Raw genomic sequence first — 24205 nt, forward strand, 5'->3', positions numbered from 1 at the left:
TAACATTTTTAAAATCCTACAACCTCAGGTGCATCCAATCATATCAAGCTTTTGGGAGAATCACATTTTTCCAGTGGTCATATCTTTATTTCAAATTACTCCATAGAGTAAAAGGGTCCTTTATCGTAAGATACTCATTTTTTAAACCTTCATGGAGGTGATGACAAAGGAAAATCAGTGTTTTTGCGTGATCTTGCAGGGATGCTTGATTTCCTTCTTTGATTGTAGCTCCAAGGTTCATTGCATCAAGATGTATTTCAGCATCAAGGATCCAAGATAGATAATTCTTTCCCGAAATGTCAAGTGTCACAAATTCGAGTTTTGTAATATTCAACATTGTCAAATAACTTCATATATATGACAAAACAATATTATTAGAATCAATTATAATTAATTGATAGCATTGGTATAACTTTGATTATAAACAAAATCAAATAATTTGTTTATAACTTTTAACAAAACAAATCAACAATAATATAAATATGTAAAATTTTATTCTATATAAATAACTTCAAGTTTAAGATATGAGAATTACCTTCAAAGCAATTCGTGCTGATAACGTGTTGTAAAATAAGAATAAATGTGACTCGATTAAAAGTAAAGATGACTATATATTACTTTAATAGTATATATAAATAAGAGAAAGAAATCAAAGAAGAGAAGTGTTGAGAGAATGAAAAAAAGAAAGAATAAGAGAGAGAGAATGAGAGGAAGAGAGAAAGTTTTTTTTCTCTGGATGCTCCTTACATAAGGTGTAAGAAGCCTTTTATAGGCTTCACCATATGAACTCCCATTACTCATCTTAAAGATGAGTAAATGGAGTTCATAAATAACCATCAATGTGGTCATTCACCACTTCATTTACAACACATTTGTATTATTTAACCTAAGAATAAGTATTTATTGTTAAAAATTAAAATGGTGATGAAATTGTATTATTAATTTTTTTAATTATAATTTCAATTTATTTGTGAAGAATTTCTTATAAAATATTGAAAGTAAGAAAAACAATATATTTGATATTTGAAGTGAATAAAGAAATCTAAAATAAATAAAAAAAATGAAAATTGTGGAGAGTACAAATTCTCATATTCTTCATACTCCCTCAAATGTTTTAATATTTTAAAGTTCTTGTATCATTTTTATCTATTCTAAGTGTAATTAATGTTTTTAAACAATATCATAACTATTTGAAGTGAAAAAAAAATATAAATAAAAAAAGAGGAAATTTGGGAGGGCATGAAGAATGTGAAAAATCCTTACATTCTTTGTACCCTCCCCAACTTTTTAGTATTTAAAGTTTTTAATTTTTGTATGTATCATTTACATCAATTTTAAGCATAACTAGTATTTTTAAATTTCATACCTGTTTCAAGTAGATTTTTAAAAAAAAAAAAAAAAAACAGTTCAAAAAAATGGAAATTTTGGAGAGTACAAAATACCCTCCCTAATTTTTTTAGTATTTTAAGTTTTCAACTTTTTTGTGCATCATTTTCTTTATCAATTCTAAGTATACTAAGTATTTTTAAATAATATCATAGTTATTTGAAGTAGAAAAAAGAATTTTTAAAAATCAAAGAAATAAAAATTTGGGAGGGTCTAAAGAAAGTGAAAAATCCTCACATTTTTCATATCCTCCCTAATGTTTTAGTATTTAAAGTTTCATACCTATTTCAAGTGGAAGTTAATATATATATTCAAAGCGTAAATTTTGGAGGATAGAAAAAATGTGAGGAATTCTCACACTCCTCATACCCTCTCCAAATTTTTAATATTTTAAATTTATTTATTTATTTTGCAAAATTTTCAACAAGTGTAATTAGTGTGAATAAACAATATTATTATTATTTGAAGTAGGAAAAAATTCTTAAAATTAGGAAAATTGAACAATTTGGAGGGTACAAAAAATGTAAAGAATTCTTTGTATCCTCTCCAATTTTGAAGTTTTTAATAATAATTTCCATCAATTTTATGTGTAATTAGTATAAATAAACAATATTATTAGGTAAAAAAATATTTAAATTAAATAAAAAAATTTTAGAGGTACAAAGAATGTGGAAATGGAAACAAACTTCTTAACTTTAAAAAATGAAATTTTTGAAAGGTACAAAGAATGTAAAAAGGTACGAAGAATGTAAAAAATCCTCACATTTTTTGTATCGTCTCTAATTTTGAAGTTTTTAAAATTTTAAATTTTTTGTGGATAATTTTCATCAATTATAAGTAAAATTAGTATGAATAAACAATATTATTATAGAAAAATTCTTAAAATTAAAATAAATGTAAAATTTGGAGGGTTTGAAAAATATAGGAAAGATACAAGAATGTGAGGATTCTCTATCCTTTCCAATTTTGAAGTTTTTTAATTTTAGTTTTTTTTCGTTATAATTTTCATCAATTATAAGCTTAATTAGCATAAATAAACAATATCATTGCTATTTGAAATGGAATTTTAAAAAAATATATAAAAAAAATTTGGACTTTACATTCTTCTTACCCTCTCCAATTATAAATTTTTTATTTATTAACTTGTTTTAATCATAATTTCCATCAATTTTAAGTGTAACCCACATGAACTAACAATCTTATTGTTATTTGAAGTAGAAAATGAATTAATTTTAAAAAATAGTTAAATTTCATATGCTCAAAAAATATTATTTGGATACAAAAAAAAAAAAAATAGTAATAACATTTATTCAATTATAACAATTATTTTAATTTGAAAATTTTTAAAAGTGTAATTTCACATATAACGTATATTTTGTTAATATAAAAGTCATTATATTATATTTATGACTCATTGTGTAAATATATTTCCAAATATAATTTCTTGATATTAAATATTCCATTAAAATATCTAATTTATACATAACAAAACCCTTGTACCCAATTAGTTTGAAATAAATGAAACCCATTTCCAAAGACATTTGCTCCAGGGTCCACCCTTCAGTGCATGCCCAGCCCAAATCCAAACATCACCCTTCAAGAGATGAGGGAAAGAAATAGAGAAAAGGTGATAGGATCCAACCCAAGTGGATAGAATTTTGCTCGCCCGTCATTCCATATGGATCAGGTTTGGAGTCAATGTAGACAGTGTCTTCTAGGGGTTTCATCCTCTAAAGCCAAAAATCTGTACTTGTCATGGAATAAGACCCAAAATTTTGACATTCAACTTGAATAAAGCACGAAAATCAACTAAAAAATCCATTAACAATGATTTTATGAAACACTTTTAATATTTTTTAAAAACACTTTCTAAAATCAATATTTAGAACTCTAAATATCTTAGTCTTTCTTAATGGTTTATTTTTTATGTTCCCTTGACTAAATTGCTTGGCTGTAGATTTTCATTTGAAAGGGAAATAGAACGTTTTGGGTACTAACATATTATGTTGTGTCATTTTCATTATCAAGGAAATGCTCCTCGCTTGCCGTGCAATCTTCCTCTTCTAATCTGTCCTTCGCTTTAACCACATATTATATTGTGTTGAATTTCTTTTCTTCTCCAGCATACAAACCATCCATTTCTTAATGGTTGGATTTCATCATTCCCTTTCCATAAGTTTCGAAAGCAACTACAAGCATGTCATTAATTTAATCAGAAATCTACCTACCGCTCATATTTTTCTAGGCACCTTTGCTGACTATCTTCAAACCAGTTGTTAGTAGTTGCAGCTTGCCACAACGTGGTTTGATGTGAATTCGTGGGATGTCAGTTATAATAAGATTGTCATCCCATTGCTTGGCCTAGTGGCTGGATTCTCATTCAATGATCAAATCAGGTCAGCAGAGTTGTTAACCGAAAACTCTAGTTTGATTCTGAGTTGAATCTTGCCAATTCAGAGAGGGGAAAAACAAAAGATGAAAATCAGAAGCAAGATTCGACAACTATCATGTGTCCCCTTCTGGAACCATGCACCTACCTTCTGTCAATTCACAGCTTCCTTCATCTGGTGAATCAGATGCATATGAATTTGGGTTTTGGCCCCTATACCTCGATTTGATTGTAGTAGGCGACTTCCGGAGCCATGTAACACTGCAACTCCAAATAAGGCCCCATCTACTGCTGCCCATGTGGCTCTTTAGCCATCCACATTCAATCTGAACCTATAGACAAATAGCTAACTTAATTTAAACCCCACGTAGGCTTCATGAGCTGCACGTGGGAAGTGAAGTGTTGAGAAAAGAAATGTGGTATTCCTTCATCTTCATCGGTTCAAATGGCAAAAACATACAGAAATTGTCAAACTTAAGGAACAAACACTGGTCTGTCTAGGAATCAGCCCATGCCATATTCCTTCAATATGTCGATGCATCTTCGACACCCACATCCATAAATTTGATTGGTGTGGTCTTGTATTAGTTTCTGGTAACCCAACCAGCAATTTGAAAACGAACCTATTCATTGTTGGGCAGTCTGTCAATTGGGAAATTGCATCCCGCACTTGGGTTAGAAGATATAGGGGACCTTGAATTTATGCTTTTAAGAAATATATTCTTAATTTGTCCTTTCAAATTTGTGGGTGGTGGTTACTGGATACCTTTTCCTCAGAACTTTACCAAACATGGGAGAGGACTAACAGGCCTTAAAGAAAAGTAAAAAGTCTGATTCTTTACTGATGAGAAAAAGTAACAAAATTAGTGTGATTACAGAACATCCAGGTATATTCAGATTGCGACAGCTGAGTGCTAAGTTAAGTTTGAAGAGAAAGGTTTCCTGCTTTGATTCAACTTGGGCAATGGGTTGGTCCACCGGCATTAATGGGGGCCCTGACCCCAAACAACATTGCAACTTCAGGTCTTATATTAAGGAATAGTCTGGGTTGTGGTCAGATCAAAGTAATTTGGAGCTGAAATCATACAGTAATTGGAGAGCAGAGTAGTGTCTCATAATTCTCATTTTCAAAAACAATATGAAAGTGGAGTACTTCAAAAAGCAAAAGAACAATGCAAGTGGGATTGCAAGTGGTGGTATTGTCACCATACAAAGTGATATTTCCTCTTATCTCACAGAAATCCCAAACCAACCAACAAAGGAAGCCCAACTTTTATAATGAACAATCTTCTCTTTAAGTCTTAACCAAGAGCCCATGTCAAAAGAATTTCACATGAATGATGCCTCATTACCCCCTTTTTTTTTGTCCTTTTTTTTGTCCCATTCCCAATTCAAAGCTGTCATTACTAATCAAATCGTGATTATGGGAAATGGCATTTGAATTTCTCCACCAAAACTTTGTAGACATCTACACTCCTTCATCCAAGGAGAAGCCATTGGTGGAATATTTTATGATGTTTTCTGCATGCAGTATTATTGCAAATGTGTGAGCAGAGAAGGGATTAGAGAAAAAAAAAATGAATTCAGATCGGGGGGCTGACAGTTGGAAATAGCCTAACCAGAGTGAGAAAATAAGAAAGAATACGCATGATTTTGGTTTGAAAATTGACTGACTTGGAGGTTGTGTGACGAGGGAGAAGGGACAATTGGGGAAATGGTTAGCGTCAAAGAGTTCCTATGATTAGAAGAGAGAAGGAGGAGACATTGTATAATGGGATTGTCACAAACTAGAAAAACATAACAAAGTGGGGTTGTCAAAACTCAGTACTCAAAAAAGCATTACGACTAGGAGTCATTTTCAAATACCAAAACATATAAAAATACTGTTTGAAACTCACGAGTGATTTTGACTCTTAAACACTCACTACCTCTTAAGTCCATGGAATGTTTGAAAAACAATGAGACACTGCTGAAAAAGCAGCGCCCACTTTTCTTTCTCTATACCTCTCCCTCTCCAATTTAATGGCTTCTCAACAAGAAAACCATCAGCAATTTTAGTTTGACTCTTCTCCCTCATGCTCGCTTCCCTGGCTTCCGAACCAATATCAACAATTTTAGTTTGACTTTGCTTCCTAATGCTAATCTCTCTCTAAAATTTTCTCGAGAAAATGTGAAAAAAAAAAGTAATAATAGGAAAAGCACATACGTGAGGCTTGAAATGGGGTGTGATGTGATCTCCAAATATTGGTGAAGTGGGGTATGGGGTGGTGAACCCCAACCCATTCAAGTTGGCAAGTTGGAATTAAAAAATGTCATGGCCTTGGTGTACACTACCTTGTTCTAGTATCCATGGCTCTACATTTTTATTACAATATATATATAGTGGAAAATAATTGAACATAGTCCAATCCATAGGGGATTATATGGCATGTTCTTTCCTTTCATTCACTCACTCATCTACTGGACTGAACACACTTAATTAATGCCCCCCTTCTGAGTTGACAAATCCTCAGAAATCTTCTTTGTTTTTTGTTGTTCCTCTTTATTTTATTTTATTTTTTTGCCCTCTTTCAGAGGGCAATGGGGGAGATGGAAAAATGGTCCTCCATACATCTATCCCTCTGTTATATGCACCCATGTTGTGATTTCAACACCTGTAAGGCTCCCAGTGCATGCCAAAACACAATGATGAATTTTATCATTGGGTATTAGGGGAGAGATGTGGCTCTCCTCTTGTTTATGTAAATGATAGGGATATGCTTTTTCAGAAACCCACCCCCCCCCACCCCCCAAAAAAAAAAAAAAAAAAAAAAAAAGAATCCATTCCATGGCCTTTATGTGCAAGAACCATAGAAATGAAGTGGTACCAAATAGGTGTGGTTCAGTTGTTGATATTCAGGGAAAAAGAAAAAGAAAGAGGTGAAAAAGGCTTTCACACGCACGTTAAAGATGCTTACACTATGCCTTAAGCTAAATCTCGACCCACTCGGTTGAAGAGAAAAAACCAAGTAAGAACTGTGGGAACTCAGAAAGACATGAATTCATGAGTGGGTTATTCATAATTCAGAAAGGGACTTTGATAACTTTCAAGTCAAAAGCAGAAGAGCAGTGAATCCAGTAATATACAACTTTACACAGAAGGGAAATAAATAAATAAAAAAGAAAAAAAGGGTGAAGCTTTTCACTTTCCTACAGGGCTGTTGTTCTTTCCCAAAACGTATCCAGGATTTTTGCCAACTGTTTTCTGGGAAGGTAGTAATTAGTAATTCCACATCTATTTTCCGAATCCATAAATGAATAGATGCATACATTGAAGGTGGAGTCTTAAATGGAAGACTGAGTTTACATCAGAAATCAAGATTCAACTGAAATAGTGATTTCATCATAGAATTGCTACCAAAAAAAGGTCCTATTCTTTTATTACCAAACTATATACTTATATATATAATAAATACACATTGACCTTTGATTCACCCTCAAAAATACAAAGATTCCACCCAAAAAAAGAAAACCCTCAAAAAATACCTAATAAATAAAAGAAATTAAGGGGGGGAAAAAAAAAGGAGGGGAAAACAAAAGGGTGACACAGCACATGCCACAAGGAGTGGTGGGGTCTCACCCTCGCTCTCTCTCTCTCTCTCTCTCTCTCTCTCTCTCTTACTCACTCATCTCACCCATGGTCACAAGGCACGGTCATACAAGCGGGTTAGGGTGAGTCAACCCGTTGGGTAAGTGAACACGAACACAGGGGGACTCGACTCAGTTGGAGGCAGGTGTGGAGGAGGGCAAGGCAGGTTTGTTAGCGAGTTGCCAGGCGGAGGTGGCAATGAGGGGGCGAGTGTGCCAACCCAGCATCAGACACCCATTGTTCTCCTCCACCCTGTACCCATCCCCACCCGCGAATAGAGCCAGCAGCATACTCGCTTGCTTGAAAGCGTTGGACCCTAGGTTCACTGGGTCGAACCCCGCCGATCCCAACCGGGCTCTCCACTGAGCCAGCGTTTCGTGCCGCTCCACTCGCTCAGGCCCCTCGCAGGCCACCACGTTACAGATCTGTTGCCCCAAGTATACCTCCGACATCAGCTTGTCCTGGGTGTTCACCGGCGACACACCACACCCTTCCAATGAGTCAAACAGAGTGGAGTAGTAGTGAAGCGACTCGGTGAACCGGTCTAGGAAAACGGGGCCGTTGTGGTTGGCTTCCTGCTCTACTATCGTCACTATGTCTGGTTTCATATCTTTCACCGCCGACAGCACCCTCTCAATACCCCCAGGGCGAGCCAGCAAACTATGCAACTCGAACACCGAGTTCACTGCCACGGACTCCCCATCTCGCAGTTCAAGCATGGATGCGTCGAGATCTGCCAAACTGTTGGCCACGAAACCTCTGTATTCGAACTCCACATGAATCGTCTCCGCCAGCTGGGCCAATTTCCAACCCACTTCATGCAGATGATCGGTGTTGTCCGTGGAAGGAGGCCCAATTCCGGTTAGACGGAACGAGGGCGGCCCGCCGGGACGGAGGGCTAGGGCTTGCATCAGCGCAGGCCACTGCATCCCTTGTTTCATGCTGAAATCGATGACGTGAACCCGCTTTTTCCCCTCGAAGGCTTCAAGGATAGCTTGATTGGCGGTGAAGTGGGCGAATTTGAGGTAGGGGCAGGTCTCATAGAAGTGCATCTGGAGAATATCGGAGAACGAGGAGTCGAGAGGCTTATCAGGATAGAGTCGGTAGATTCGACGAGCTAGACCTTCGGCGAAGTAGGTGGCTACCTTCCGCATGGCTCCCGCCTGAGACACGGCCAGGAACCCGATTTGCTTGACAAGTGCTTCAGCCAGCTTCAGATTTTCCTGCTGGACCGCTTCTGCACAGGCCATTAGGGTGTGGACTAGCCTGATTCCGGTCTCTTGCGAGTCAACAAGGACAACTGGGCGAGCGGACTCGGTGGGAACTCCCCAACCCCCAATAACAGAGGAAACCGAGTTGGCTGTAGCTGAAGTCGTGGGCTTCAATCGCTTGTTATCCCTTTGATAGAGAGGAGGGGCCGGTGGCTGTTGCGGCGGCTGTTCGATATGGGAATAAAGAGCCTTACCTGGAATTGCTTTGAGATCGTAATCCAAAGACGGGGAGTCAAAGATGGAAGGCTCCTGTTTTGGTTGGGTGCTGCAATTGGTGTAATCAAGAGGGGAGATGGGAGGCAAGAATGGGTTGTCAAGGGCGCAATTGGGAGTGGGGTTGAACTCGGAGAGCATGCTTCCAAGCCAGTTAGACAGATCGGAGGGGTTGTAATGAACAGTCTCGGAAGCGAGATGAGAGAGGCCATCCTCCTGAGCATTAACAATAACTTCCTCAAGCTGTTCAAGCTTCTGAGCGACCTCAGCCATGTCGGAGGCCTTGACGTTGTAGCCCAAAACAGCGAGAAGCTCATCCATGCCGGCGTCTTGCTGGGGGTCGGCATCCCACATCTTACCCTTGCCGGTGGGGGACGTGGAGCAAGTTGGGTGATGAGGATGATGATACTCCCTCTTCATAGTGTGAGGGGGGGTTGATGGGAATCAGGCGGTGGGTATGTTGAATACTAGTGCCGCTTGTATTGGAGGAGGGAGAGATGAAAGGAGGAGTTGCAGAGGGTGGGTCTCGGAACCCAAAGGGGGCTATGAATGGGTGAAGAATCTAAGCATTGGGGATTGGGGGTTTTGCTTGGTTTTTCACTACTACTCCTACTACATCATCAGAGCCCAATAAAATAAATAAAAATAAAAATAAAAACCAGAGAGAGAGAGAGAGAGAGAAAGGGGCAAATGGGAAATCAAAGAGAGATATAAAAAAAAAAAAAAAGGACATATCAAAATAATACCAATGAGTAATGAGAAACGCTCGTGACGGGGCTCGACCTCCAACGAACCCCCTCTAATCTAACAGATCAGCTGGGAGACCACATTTTCCTTTTTTATATCTCTCTCACCCATTTTCTAATTCAAACCACCCCTCTATATTCTTCTAAATCTTACTCTTACTAGTTACTACAAACATCGGAACGGTGCATTTTTGGGCCTCATTAATTTTGGACTCAAATTGGAGTTCGCCTACTCCGAAACCGACCCACGTGACCGCCTCATTTTGAGACAATTTGAGACCCTCATGTATATCGATTCATAAATCCATCTTACGTGATTAAACAAAAAAAAAAAACATGCGAAACGGGTTTTGATTTGAGGTTTAGTACGTGATGTTAGCTTAAAAATAATAATAATTGTAATTTTTTTATAAAAAAAAATGCAAATTTTGTCAAAAATGTGTCAATTTTAGCCAACGCATCCCTTTTTCTGTTCAGCCCCTAAAACAGAAAGGTTCTTATTCCTTGAGGACCAAAAGCAGTTGTTTTCACTTTTCATTTTTCTCTCAACTTTGCAGAGAGAAAAATATCTGGGGATTTTGGTTGATTAAAACCAGTTGGCACTTAGCCACAATCTAGTAATCCCACTTACCCACTTAGTTTTCTTTCTTCGTATCAATCCTTTAAGAAGCACTACTAATAAAAAGCACTACTACTTCCATGTAAACTATTTTTGTTTCAAATTAGCTTCATGTCATGGTAAAACTTTTATCCTACTAAAGGAAAATACTTTATACTTTTGAAATGGATGCTATGAAGAGAAAAAAAAAAAAAAGAGTGGTACATTGAAGGCGTACACGTGGTGGGGTTTTGGGTTCCAACTTCCAACTCACCATATGCGACCGCCGGCAGTCCACATAAAAACCCTGAAAAATAGTTAACGGCGTTAGTCACGGCAACTTCCTTCTCCAAAGTCACCCTACTTTTACCATTTATTTTATTTTATTATATAAAAATAATTTTTTTTTGTTATTTATAAATAAATAAAAAGGATGGAGTTGCCATCTTCTTCTGCATCTGGAGGTGACGTACGCACAGTGAAACAGGCGACGCCCCAACTGACTGACACTCTCTTTCTCACCCACAGCTACTGTACCCCCACCCCCACACCTCCACGTGATTCTGACACGTGTTTTGATTCTGTTTTGGTGGCCCCACCCCCACCTCGGAGGCTGTTGCTTTTCTATTTTTAGCATTTTCATTTCCTGCCCCAGTTTTTTTTCTTTTTATCTTTTACGCCCACTTTTTCAAAATTGGATTTTTTATTTTTTGATCTCAAAATTTTCTCCTATTTTTTTCTTGTGTAATTGAAGGCGAAATGTGTTTGGCACTACAATATCTAGAATTAATTCTCTTTATTTGATTTTAATTATTTTTTTCTAAATACTTATTATGCTTGAAAGAAGATAAAACTAATTATTTTTTCCATCATATGTTTAGAAAATTAAATATCATTTATCATATAAATAAGTTTATAGATTGTGATAGCAAAGATATGACTTTATGGTAAAATTTGACATTAAGATTTATGATTGATGCGCTTATATTTGTTGTCACATTTTTTATATTCAATTATAAGATTTATGATTCATGTGCCTAGATTTATGGTAAAATTTCTCTTTGATTCATCATCAAAGAGAAAATATTGAATTTTAATACCCAAATAGACTAAAATAATATCATAGTGAAGATGAATGTTCCATGCTTGTAATTTTTGAATTGACATATTAAAAATTTGTAATGATAAAATTTAAAATTTATCTTCATTGGTGATGTTTATATTGGACGAAAGAGTATGCATGACGAAATATATTGACCAAATGAACAAAAGTCGTTAAATAAATAAAGATAAACACTAATTATAGTTGAATGCATACATTGTCCTTTCACGTATTCATAAATTCCTTATACACAATCATTGCATACAATGAAGTATGATTATCAACGGAACACCACAACCCGCTTGGTGTCATCTTGATGATCAATCATGGCTTGAGAATGCATGTAAGTAATTAAGGATGCATGGCTAGTAGCAGAGCTTTTGATTTTGGAAGGGAAGCAAGAAAAACAAGAAGAAAAGAACAATGAAGTGTATCATTTGACCCCTTCAAGTTTGGCAGCGAGTTCAAGGCTTTAAGCTTAAATAATAGGAGTAATGAGAATAAAAGGCTAGCTACTCGCCTCAGGCATCACCCGCAGGCTACAGTCAGCCCCTAACCTCGAATCATAGTGCATTAAAGCATGTGCCCACCCCGCTCTATGGGCGAGGGCCCTTATAATTGAACCCCCCAGCCCAGGCAGCCCTACCTCTCCACGAGCCAGGCCAGCTCATGACTGCATCCTCACCCTTTTCTTTTGCCATTACTTTTATCCAAGTTTCATGGTTGAAGCGGTCCCCAAGATAAATTAATACATCATCTTATATTAAGAACAACTAAGTTCACATCAACATTATATGCCCATGCTATATAATAGTATTAAGTCTACAACCATGCCATATAATATAATACTCGAAAGGAATCCATAGCTGATCTCGGAGGATAAATTATGAAACAAAATCTCGAAGAACATGCATGGACAACTTCATTCATTTAATAAACTAATGTTGAGATCCGCGTACCGGAACAACCTGAGCCGGCTGAAAAGGATAACAACATGGTACATTATTGAAAAGAGGGATTGAGATTAAAAAAAGAACAAACAAGTACGTTGAAGTATACATTGAGGATTAAATAAATGGCGTGAGAAAATTGAGATGAGTAAAAGTTCGATTCAATTTTGATGTAACAGGGGGGGGGGGAGAAAAGGGGGTGGTTTTGTTTTATGCGGGCAAGGTATTCCAAGGTGTTGTGATTGAAATCCAATCAATTGCCGGCGGGTAATGGGTAAAAAGGGGATGTGGGAAAGAGTAATTCCAGATGGGCATGGAGTGGAAGTGATGCTTATCCAAGGAGAAAGGGGTGGGGAGGTGGTGGTTAAGGTAGATGAAAATGGTGTCAAATCAGGTGTCTGTCCGGGTACACAAAAAGGGAGGATGAAAAAAAAGAGGAGATAGCATATGAGTATATGACCCTGCTTCTTCCATTCTCTCCCATCGCACATGCCCCATTTACCATCATACTGCTTTTTCGATCCTTAAAATGATAAGTCATGGGATATATCCTTCTATTTAAACCACCCCTTCAGGTCCGACTAATTTCATTAAAGTCATATGGACTTTTTTCCTACTTTGTGTCACTCAAAGAGTCCGTCTAACTGTATTAGAACAAGACGAATTTCTTTCCTACACAAGAGGATGTTTAGACGGGAGGTCTAAATACGTCCCTCTAAAGTTTAAGTCAGATTAGAGTACTTCTAATTATTTGTGAGATATAATGAGTGTATGTGCACGCATACCGTGTTCGTGTTTTTTTGAGGATTTATATAAAACTAATAACATCGTCACTATAATATTGACTATGCACTCTAACCTCCTCTGTGATGATAAATGTCTACAAGGCGGTTGGGCAATTACCTCGATTAAGGATGGTTGGTAGGTGTCATCAATTGATGTGTCAAACTCTAGGACCATGCAACTATCTGTTCATTTAGTCTATCAACGTTTAGAGTTATATGCATCCATTAATTGATATAAACTTGTGGGCTAAATAGAGTCTTGTTGACTGCTCAAAAGTCAAGTATGAATGATCATGCATGTCAGAAGTCTTTAAGACTTGACTAGACAGTCCTTCCCGTTTGAGAGTTCGGGCTCTTGATGCCGTTTGGCCTTGTTGAGAAAATGAACTTTCTCACTTTTGGTGTCAGACGAAATTTATCTTGGTTCGGATGGAACGATCGAATAAGTTACACACTTGTCCTGAATGGCTAAGGTGTCTGAGCTAAAAAGGGACACGTGGAAAGAAAACCCCACATCTCTTCCTTTGGTTGAATAGAATCTTAGATATAATGTTTGAACCATATTCAAATCAATGTTTCAACTACAATACTTCATAGTTAAAGCTATACAATACCCACTTTTCCTACAAATTAATAAGAAGTTATAATTCTAAATCTATTTAGAATAGAGAAAGGTAATGGCTATAAAATCTTATTTTATTTATTGCCATTTCTATCTCTACTTTAATTTTTTTGCCTCCAAACTTTATGAGAATTGTATAAACCTTTAATATAGGTAAGACTTCGGTCAAGTCGATCCATGTCACGTAATTGACTTACTATCAACCCAACTTTTCTATCCCTTATTTGTTGATTTATTTGGGTAAGGAGCATATTTATTTATTTTTTGGTGGGGGGGGGAGAGGGGAGGGGTAAAATCTAGAAACCAAAGTGGAATGGTGTCAAATCCTGTCTTTCCAGATAAGAAACGTACCATATATGATGGCCCCCACTTATCATTTCCCCCTTCCCACCGTCACTGTTTCCTGAATTTGATGCTTTTGTTTGTATACCAAATCCTTACCTCATTCACCCCACCTTCATAAATCTCAAATCAGATTTCTTAAGACATACAAACCACTTTTCTTCATTTTTGACAGATTTGCTTTCAACCTCATGCCTCCACGAGACATGTAAATCTAATTAGGTTTGTGGGAACATGGATAGCCCACCAATTTCAACTGTCACATTGGTTCATGAGTTAAATCTAAGTTACTACGGACCCATCACTGTTTTAATTTTTGATGGTAAACTAGCTAAACAGTGAAGAAAATTGACCCAAAATTTTATAACACACAGAAATAGAATGGTTCCCACGCGTTTTATAATGTTCAAGCCAAGCGTGGGTCCTGGCGTACCATTTTGACGAGACCCCGGAAGCAAGAGATGACCCAGAACTTAGAATTCAAAGCTCCGATGTGGGTCGCAATTATAAATCAAAAAGTGGAAATTCAAATCTGGTCCAAGGGCATTAACTGTAGAGAAGTACAAGAAATAGGTGGTTAGTTGGATAATTTACCATAGGCAGTTGTACAAAATCGTTAGTTAAGACACTTGTTTATTTTAATATTTTATCTTTGATAGGTATAGACCCCAGCGCAGGTGCCTTTATGGGCCATGACCTGACCTGCAGCAAATAATTGTACAATCCACATAGTGTCTTCGTCCTGGGATCTCTTAATCAAAGTCTCTACACTTTTCCTTTTTCCTTTTTTCTTTTTTTTTTTTTTCAATTTTACTGTCCTGGAAATAGAAGTAGAAGGGGGGTTCCATTCAATTATAATTTTTTAAGTAGCATTAAGTCTTCCACCCCCGCCACCAAACACTTGCCTAACCAAATACTGATTGCACTACCCACAATGATCTGCCTGCCTTGCCCCTCCGATCTGATTGGACAACACTAGCAAAAGGCACTTGTGAATTCAATCATTTTCCCGGAAAGCAATCAGGAGAGGCAACTTCACTCAACCATGTAAAATAATGATGTAAAATTAATTCATCTGATTCATCCACCAAGAGTGGGGTATTGCCGTGTGCAGTCAACACTCATTTATACATACAGTTGATAACATCACAGAGGATATAAATATTATTCCATTCATTCATATTCATCTCTCTCATTTATTACAAGAGAATTAGCGTGTTGTTGGGATTTCTTTCTCGATGTTTTCTATTGTTTTCTCCCCTCATTGGGTTCCAAAGAACCATGTGATATTTGTATTCCAACTTTTACAAAATATCCAAGAAAATGGAAACCAAATAAAAAGAAAAATCTCCAAAAAAATAAAATGGCAGGGGATGAAGTGAGGACACATGGCTGAACCTTTGGGAACTTCACTTTTAGATACATGAATATCCAAAGTGGGGCCAAGTGAGGGTACTGGACAGTGTGTTCCAACCCCTACCATGTGCATTATGCCCCCTCACTTTTTGCCTCTGCTTCAGACACCATTTGGAGGCCTAAATGCAAAAACTCAGTCCCCCCTCCTTTTAATTTTTAGGGTCCCATATTAAGGGCTGGCATTGCTGTTCTTGATGTCTTTAAGGCAGCTTTGCCCCAAGGAAAGGGGCAGAGAAATGGGAAGTGGGCTCCTTTTTTGTTGCGATATTGGCCTCCTATCCTTCTTAACAATTCCCACACATCTATGCATGTGTTATGGGTAGGTCCAAAAAAGAAGGGTGAACTAAAAAGCTTTTGTATTACCAGCCATAAATAGAGAAATTTTTAAAAATAAAAACCCAAGGGAAAAGATAAACCACCCGTAATTTGCTATTTAGAATGATTGGAAATAGTAACCGGGTTAGAGATATTTTTACCAGATTCAAAAATTTCTGTCCTTTTCCTTTCCTTTTCTTTTATTTCTTTCTTTCTTTCTTGCTAACCAAACAAGGACCAATTAGTGCATAGAAATGGTGAAAAGTGGCAGGCATAGCTTCATACTTGAAAACTGTTTCATGCAGTGCACCAAGTTTTCTGGATAAAAATGATACTAGTCTTATCTCTTCTTTCAGGTGCAAGAAACATGGCTTCACGTGGCACAGGGCTATCATGTTGGATGTAGCCAAATACCCTGGGCCCCCTCAGGTCTATATATTATGAAAAAAAAAAAAAATTATTATGAACTAGTTCAAGGCCCGAGACAAGTCAAGTTTGGGCCATAAATCCATAAAGCTGGCTTCAGCCATGGTTAACCATGGCCCAACCCTTTTCAAATGTTGCAAATTTGTTCAATCAATCCCTTATGCAAAAAAAAACTTCCAAAACAAACTCATAATTGAAGTCATCAAAGCTCAGAAGAAAATGGGAAGAAATTCATATTCATTCTGGTTTTAGTGTTGGATGCAATGCTATCCAAAACGTGCATCATGCTAGCTTGCAAACATCACAGAAGAAAATGACCACATGGAGTATGCGTATACCAATTTAATGTATGAAAGCTTTTAGTTAATACCTTGATTTGTGCAGACATTTTGGTTGTCGCTTGCGCTTACTCTTCTTCACATGCGGAGTGATGTAGCACAAGGCTGTTAGCCGGCTGTTGAGGCATCGTGTGTCATCCATCTTGGCGTCTTCGTTGTAGGCTTCGCGAAAATGGGGCAACTTCATGATACTTTCGGTTTTGCTATTGGACAAGAAGAAGAAATCTCTGAGCTATAGTCATTTTCTTCAATGTAATTATGGTTACAAGTATATCAGACAAGTTAAAATGCCTTAGCATATGAAAATTTTAGAGGGTTCATTAGAGGGAGTTGGACTCTAGGACCTCAAGTTGTTCATTTTATTTTGGCTCATTACATAATTTGAAACAGCTCATTATATTTTGGACTGTGGGACTGGATCACAACATATTTTGTTGAGTACTTAAACCACTTCCCCAAGACAATTATTAGATGTAAGGTATAAGGTTTAAGGTATAAGGTATGAGGTATAATAAAAGTTCAAATGACATGTTACTATGAAATGAGAAAACAATAAATGCGTCTCCAATGGTATCATGGTTCTCTAGACAACATTTATTAATGAGTGAGATGAGGCGGCCAACTTGCTTGTTCAAAATTGACTGCTCCTTAGTATTGAGAGTGCAACCCTGACTTGTAGCCTTTGCTTCATTAACTACCACGCTTTGCTGTACCCAACTTTTGGCTTTTCCATCACCCCCTTCAAACGGAGCCTCAAGTTTTGAACAACCACAAATACTGAAAATCAAATCATCATTTGAAAAGAAATAGCAGCCATCCCCAATGCTATATGGATTTGTAGATTTGAGGGGAGAGCTTCTAAAATGGCAGAAGGAACCCTTCATGGGCACATGGGAACAAGCCAAAAATATTCATTTTAAGATAGATGGCTTGCAAATACAAATTAGAGAGAGGCGGGAGCTCAAATTTGTATTTGGAGGGCCGGGGCTGGAAACTTTGTATTGGACTGAGCTGAACTTGGGCCACCTAACCGAATCCTGGCTGGCCCTAGACATAACAAGGGCTGCAGCCCAGCGGGTTAAGTTGGGTTTGCTACCAATATAATCCAACTGTGTCTTCATATGATCATAATAATTTATGAAAGCTTTTATATTATCTAATAACATGTTTTAACTTTTAACAATTTGTTTCCGGGGTGTTTAATTGATCAATCATGCAATTGATCTTAAGACAATACAAAGTCAATAAATGTAGCCAATCCAAGCAACTGAGGACCGTCCTCAATTTAAGTTGACTTCCAACCGAATGTTACCATAAGAAATTCTACAATTGAAGGGCATGGCTTTGACTCCACTCACTTAACTAAACAGTTAATAAATGAATTGTCTTCAATCTTCAGAAAGGAGAGAAAAAGAAAAGAAAAAAACCAAAATCATCAATCCAACCTTCCAACACACACTATAAAATCTTCAAATGTAACAAATATAACCCATTAATGCCATTCAATCTGGCAGGAAGGCGTTTGTACAACGCCTTCTCACTTTCCATTAAACTTACCAGGCAGTTGCAGTATAATAAATGCATAAATAGGCGCATAAACGCCTTTATCCCGCATCAATGGCAACAGCGAAGGTGGGGTTGTTCATGGTCTATACATTGTATGTAGTTTCGGTTGGTAAGTTTTTTTTCATTCGATCCTCACTGAAGAGTTTACATCTTTTCATATGTTTTACAATTTTACACTCTTTAGTAGGAATTAAGATTGCTGCAAAATCAACTTGGATTATACCAGTAAATATGGTTGAGTTAATTGGTAGTAATGATATCAAAGACATATAATAGACGTATAGAAAATCAGATATAAAATTAATATGTAAACAAACTTGAATTAAATATCAGTGCAAACTGCCTTAAATAGCATTCAAACATTCAACAAAAGACTGACCCAAAATCACTAATTTCTAAGATTTTCTAAGTTTCCTAAATCATTTTTTGGCAAAAGAAGATTTCTAAATCATGGCCGCCAAGTTTATTAGGGTTTATCTCGTATGTATATGTCTAATATTGTGTGATTTCCCCTTCATATGTCTAGACTTCATGCCGTTATTCTCTACACTTAACCCAACACTCTCAAAAGAATTCATTGTTGTTTGTGGGTTTATGGTATTAGGATCACATCCTCTCAAAGTGTAGGACGATTCCACTAAGAAGGACAAAACTGTTGCATTGCCGATGTGAGATTAGGTGTAGGTGCTAGTATTGTTAGTTTGAGGGAGTAGTAACTACTAGATAAAGCTGTGTAAATTTTAGCTTTGTGGTCTCTAAACCCATGATTTTTACATCTATAAGGTCTTGTGCGATTGAATGTTCTTATTGATTAACAATATCCTAATCAAAGAACTCGGAAAAATAAAAAATAACATTTTTGAGTCAATATATAATGACTACATATTCAACCCCCTCCTGGTAGTTCCATGATCATAAAGTCTCCCATTCAAATGACAAGCATCTACCAAAAGGAAGAGTCACTTTAACCCCAAACCTGTATGTACTTTTAGCACCCAGCACCCCTGTGGAAATTACCAGTCATGAACCTTGAGATGATCCAGACATATCCTCTCTTTTTTCTTCTCTTGGCCATGCACGACACAAAAAGAGTTAACAAAAATTTGGGCATGTTATTTCAGCAAGACATGGATGATTTTTTGGTACCATTCTAAAAAAGAGACACTGATCAAAGGTGACTGTATGAAGGCTGTGATTCTTTGCAATGTATTTCCTAACCAAACTGATACATCATTTGACCAAATCCAAATCCAAATATAGAACTAATTACTCACTGCAAATGTTACTTTAGAAAACCCTACAAAATTGAGCACTAGGAAACAGAGGGTAAAGCCCTAAAATAGGTTGAAGACATACCAAAATTGAAGCCCTAGACCTGCAAATAAAGCTGAGATATTGATGAACTTAAAAGCTTTTAACAGAAAAAGTGAGACAAGGAAAACAAAGCAATTACCCTAAGAAATTCGTCTACCTTTTCATGGCCTCGGGGTTCATCTAGCAAAGTGTGCAACTCTTTCCAGAATGTAGAAGCTTTGTCTGCTTCAATTGCCATGACCAACCACATTAACTGGTAATTTCTTAGCTGCAATAATTGTTACAACCAAAGGACCCCATCAGCAAAACAGAGCAAGTTATCATCATCTATTTAATAACAAACAACTATCAACTTCAAAAGCATCAACCAGAAAATCTAGTTGAAATATGACACTTGAAGGTGGTTAAACAAGTGGTGTTCAGATCTCTCTCTCTCTCTCTTTTTTTTTTTTTTGGGTGGGGGGGTGGTTTCCAGATGGTTGAGATTGGAAGTCAACTGCTTCTTTCCTCATATTATTTTTATTTTTACAATAACAACTCTAATTCACTCCTTTTAAACAGAGACTGCAGGCCTGGGAACAAGGACAAATTTTAAAAGTTCTTCTCCTTGAAACCAACCAGGTCATATTATTTATAGCCAATTAAGACAATATGCAGACAACTGAGAGAATTGACCAACATGCAAACACTATGCCTTGACACCTACCCCCATCCACCCAAAAAGGAGATGGGAAACCAAACCAAAGAAAAAAGGACCAAGTAGTAACTGTAACATATCCAGTTGTTTGCATTATGCCACGTGTGCAAATTTTCAACATGCAAAAGAAAATATATACATGCAAAAAATATCATGGATTTTACAATCCACTAAAACTTTCATATGGATAGTTCAGGTTTAGTTAAGGCATGGATTGAGTCTTCTAAATAATTATTAACAAGCAGAATTGAAATTAGACATGAAAAACTTTCCTATGGATCTGTTCAAGATTAGTCAAGGAAGGCCATCACCAAAAACAACGATAGGCTGATGACACCACTACTTGCCCTATGAGTTGCAACATGCTGTGTGTGCAGAGGAAAACTGAAGGACCATGAGAGCTGAAATGGATTTGGAAAAACAATTAGAAAACAGTGTGAGATTATCAAATCTAGATATCAAAGAATTGGTACCTTATGAAAAATTTCATCTTCAAGCTTAATATATATTATTGCTTCATCAACATCACCTCTTGGGCCTTTTTTTTGGTCTGCATTCTTATGCTGTAGTTTCACAACCAGGAAGAGAAAGAGAGAGAGAGAGAGAGAGATTTGTTAGAGCCAACTAATATATCATAGGGTTAATTTTACTCACATCTCCTCAGGTTTGATGTAAATACATTGAGCCACCATTGGTTTCAAATTTCATCGAATAGCACCCTCATAAATGTATTCTGTTTATAAAATTTATCCTCTAGGGAATTGTTAGAGATTTAATTCCACTCACTCCCCCTCATGTTTGGTGTAAATACACTGAGTCATTATTGGTTTCAAATTTTGTCAAATGGCACCCCATAGATGTATTCCATTTATAAAATTTATCTTTTAGATAGATTTTAGGTAGGTGGATTTAACAATTCTTTAAAAGATAAACTTTATACATAGAATACATCTAAGAAGGTGTTATTTGATGAAATTTGAAACCAATGGTGGTTAAGTGTATTTACACAAAATCTGAGGGGGTGTGAGTGAAATTAACCCATATATGATAAGATAAGCAATGAAGTACTAGAACATGGGAAAAATGTTACAATCAAATACCTTGTAGATTCTACTAATCAGTAGATAAATCTTAAAGGAAAAGGAACTCCTGAGCTCCACTGTAGGCTTCAAAACATAGAAAAACAAAAATAAGTTAGTTGTGAAATTCATGTCCGGCAACACAAAAAATAGGAATATCTCTCAAGCTTCATCTATCACAAACAGAATTCTCATCTAACCTCATCTTCTGTAGCCCATGAGACTTCATCAAAGAGGGCATCGCAAAGAGGTGGCAAAAGCTGGGGAGGAAGATTCACCACACATTGTGAGACTGAGAGACCCACATTGTGTGCTTCTTCTCCCAAAAGTAATCTCAACGAATCTTTTACATCCTCCTCAGGGCCTACTTTTAGCAGGAACTCCTTGAGTTCCATAATACATTTATGATCCTGGCAAGAAAAAAATCTGTGACATCAGAAACATTTCAAATGAGGATTCAACAGAAGAGGGTGAACCCATCTTGAATTGTTGCAGTCACCAGCCTGTTATGGTGCACCGATCATATAACACCACATTTTTTGGAAAGAAAAGAATTCATTAAGATCATGTTCAGAACGTTGGAATGGAGAATGACAATGAGAAATCAATTCCATTACCACTCATTAATGTGTTTAGATTGTTTTTTAGGATAGGAATACAAATAAAAAATTCATTAGCATGAAAACCAAATCCTACTCTTACCAGGCATTTGATTCTTATCTTCTAAATCGTATTGTGATTCACCTCTATTCACATCCTATTTCCATTCTTATTCCCATGCACCAAATGCACCCTAAAAGTGCCAAGTGTATGAATGAGGGGCATACAGCATCAGATTACACAATAAAGGGGCACTGGCATCATATCAGTGAAAAAGTACTAAAATCAGATACCAAATTAAGAGTGTGCTTTAATGAAATAATGGCAGCACCTTCTCTACCCTGCTGTAAAAAAAATGCTCTTGCCAGTAAGCTGGCTATTGAAGGATTTAGAGTTGACAGCTCAGAAGTCAGGACAAGAATATATAATACCCAAACCAACGGATAAGAGGTCACTAATGGTTGGAGTTAAAGTGCATTGCCTTGTATCTCCCCAGGTTAAGGGCAGTAATAAGAGAGAAAACTCCATCATCTTCATCATCCTCTATTTTAACAACAGTTCCTACTGTCGTATTTCCCAATATTAAGTCTACAAACCCACTCAAATCCCATTGCTTATTGTCAAGGTAGGTCTGCAGCAAGATTTTCACTCCATGAAAGTCATCTGGTTTTGGATCAAAGAAGGCAAAATCTGCTTGGGCAACCACCTTCAAAAAAAAGAAAAGAGGAAGAACTAGATTCATTGAGCTTTATGATAACTACAAAATTTTAAAGAAGAATCAAACAACAATTCCCAAAACAAATGACTTCATCAATCAGTTGATATAAATGCACTAATATTGATATCGAATCCCGCCAAAAAGTGTGCTTACTTCAGAACTGTCTTCTTCTGAAGATTCAGACCGTGCACTCTTCTCTTCCAAAGTGTGATTAATAAATCTGTTGCCTGGTGTTACACATTTGATTTCACATAAACTAGAAGGAAATTTGAAAAAACAGAAGTGAGTGCAACATTTGTAGGAGAAAAAAATCAATAAGACGATAATACCTGCAGCATTAGGGGGAGATTTCCTGTCCAACTTGGACACATGGATTTGATGATTAACCTTGCAATAAGAAGCAACTTGAGAAACCGTACGAGAAAATGGGGAAAAGGAAAAAGGCAGAGGTCTCAATAATTGGCGGCGCCTACGCCTTGCTGGCTTTCGAGGCATCTCCTTGACCTGTACCAATCTAATTACATACATTCAGCAAATTTAGGTCAAAATTTGAGTGGAGACTGTTTGATGGCAAATTCTTTTAAGACTTTGATGTCTTTGATATTATAGAAAAAAATTCAGCCATATGGCAGAGTGATCGATAGGAACAACCCAGTAAAACTTGCTTAATCCAATAGTTTAGGTAATCAAGTACCAACACAACACGGATTAAGGCAGAAAAGTCGAGGATAATCTACAGAATCAAGTCATAAAAAACCATACATTTGATCATTCAGAACATTCAAACAATCCAAACCCATATACCAGATTCTAAGATTCACATGTGCCCTTCATCAAACATCCGGAGTGTCATCCACACAAAAACAAACAGTTCCTAAATGGTTAATATTCAACAGAAATCAGAAAGTGCAGTTTACTCCTACTAGAAGCTCCGAGTCGCACCTTAATCGGCAGCATATCAAATATTTGAACACCCCAAACGAGAGAGTGTATAGAAAAAAGAGGACCTGCTTATACGGAATCACAAGAAGGGGAGGGGAGGTACTCACAATCAGGCGAGTTGGGCAGTTCAGAAACCTCGGGAGTCTGATGTAGCAGACTACGGTGTAGAAGACGTAGATCCAGGACATCGTCGTTGTCACTTTCGCTTACTACCGTAACGTAAATCTAGGTGCTGGTTTTCTTTAACTTGCTTGATTTGGTCTTGCTTAGCTCCTGAGAAAATGTGAGAAAAAATATAATGAGTTTCTAATCCTCGGTCGTTAACTTACTTCTCCACCAAAATGGTTTAATCCTTCACACTTGAATAAAAACCTCAAAAAAATTCACCCATTAGCTCTATGGAATTGACCACATTAGTGACAAGTAAGAAGCCGGTCTTCTACAACATTAGTGATACATCACATCATTAAGATGATATTATAACATAAATACCAAATTAGAATGTGTCATATCACAGGATTTGTCCGTATTAATATTATAAAATTTTTATTAAATATGAGATAAATTTATTTTATATTAAATTATTTTTTACGTTATAAATTTATTAAATAAAATTCGTGAAAATAATATAATAATTATTATTGAGTTAAAAAAAAAACATTTTTAATTTCTAAGGAATGTGATCCAAATATGAGTTTAGTAAAAGTATCGGTCCATTGGATAAGATTTAAAATAGGTGATGCGAATTATTTTATTGAGGAA

The 24205-nt window shown here is 36.6% G+C and overlaps 2 protein-coding genes across 15 annotated transcripts; both read right to left on the reverse strand.

The window, feature by feature from the left end:
- Positions 1-7165: 7165 nt before the first annotated feature.
- On the reverse strand, positions 7166-9599 carry LOC100232937 (DELLA protein GAI1). The gene has a single exon (NM_001397856.1). It carries the CDS (start codon positions 9305-9307, stop codon positions 7535-7537), a length of 1773 nt encoding a protein of 590 aa, NP_001384785.1. The 5' UTR covers positions 9308-9599; the 3' UTR covers positions 7166-7534.
- A 6799-nt stretch (positions 9600-16398) lies between these two features.
- Positions 16399-23859, reverse strand: LOC100261070 (protein BCCIP homolog). Of its 14 annotated transcripts, XM_059738977.1 has the most exons (11): positions 23831-23847; positions 23444-23716; positions 22831-23015; positions 22655-22728; positions 22265-22489; positions 21384-21593; positions 21205-21270; positions 20578-20667; positions 20416-20505; positions 19547-19675; positions 16399-16730 (listed from the first exon to the last, which is right to left on the reverse strand). In XM_059738977.1, exons 2-11 carry the CDS (start codon positions 23629-23631, stop codon positions 16662-16664), a joined length of 1326 nt encoding a protein of 441 aa, XP_059594960.1. In that variant the 5' UTR covers positions 23632-23716; positions 23831-23847; the 3' UTR covers positions 16399-16661. The 14 variants fall into 14 exon arrangements, with proteins under 14 accessions (XP_059594960.1, XP_059594984.1, XP_019074919.2 ...); XM_059739001.1 differs by lacking the exon at positions 20416-20505 and having other exon boundaries at positions 19565-19675; positions 22831-23005; positions 23551-23716; positions 23831-23859; XM_019219374.2 differs by lacking the exon at positions 23831-23847 and having other exon boundaries at positions 23444-23785.
- Positions 23860-24205: the final 346 nt, after the last annotated feature.

The sequence above is a fragment of the Vitis vinifera genome, chromosome 1 (genome assembly GCF_030704535.1).
Source record: "Vitis vinifera cultivar Pinot Noir 40024 chromosome 1, ASM3070453v1".
NCBI classification, from domain to species: domain Eukaryota; kingdom Viridiplantae; phylum Streptophyta; class Magnoliopsida; order Vitales; family Vitaceae; genus Vitis; species Vitis vinifera.

Bases quoted from the DNA above. Each gene is read 5' to 3' on its own strand.
- LOC100232937 (NM_001397856.1), bottom strand. From the start codon at position 9,307: ATGAAGAGGGAGTATCATCATCCTCATCACCCAACTTGCTCCACGTCC.
- LOC100261070 (XM_059738977.1), bottom strand. From the start codon at position 23,631: ATGTCCTGGATCTACGTCTTCTACACCGTAGTCTGCTACATCAGACTC. The intron at 22,490-22,654 runs GTAAGCACACTT...TTTTTTTTGAAG, and splicing joins CAGAAGAAGACAGTTCTGAA to GTGGTTGCCCAAGCAGATTT. The intron at 20,668-21,204 runs GTATTTGATTGT...GTGAAACTACAG, and splicing joins TGATTAGTAGAATCTACAAG to CATAAGAATGCAGACCAAAA.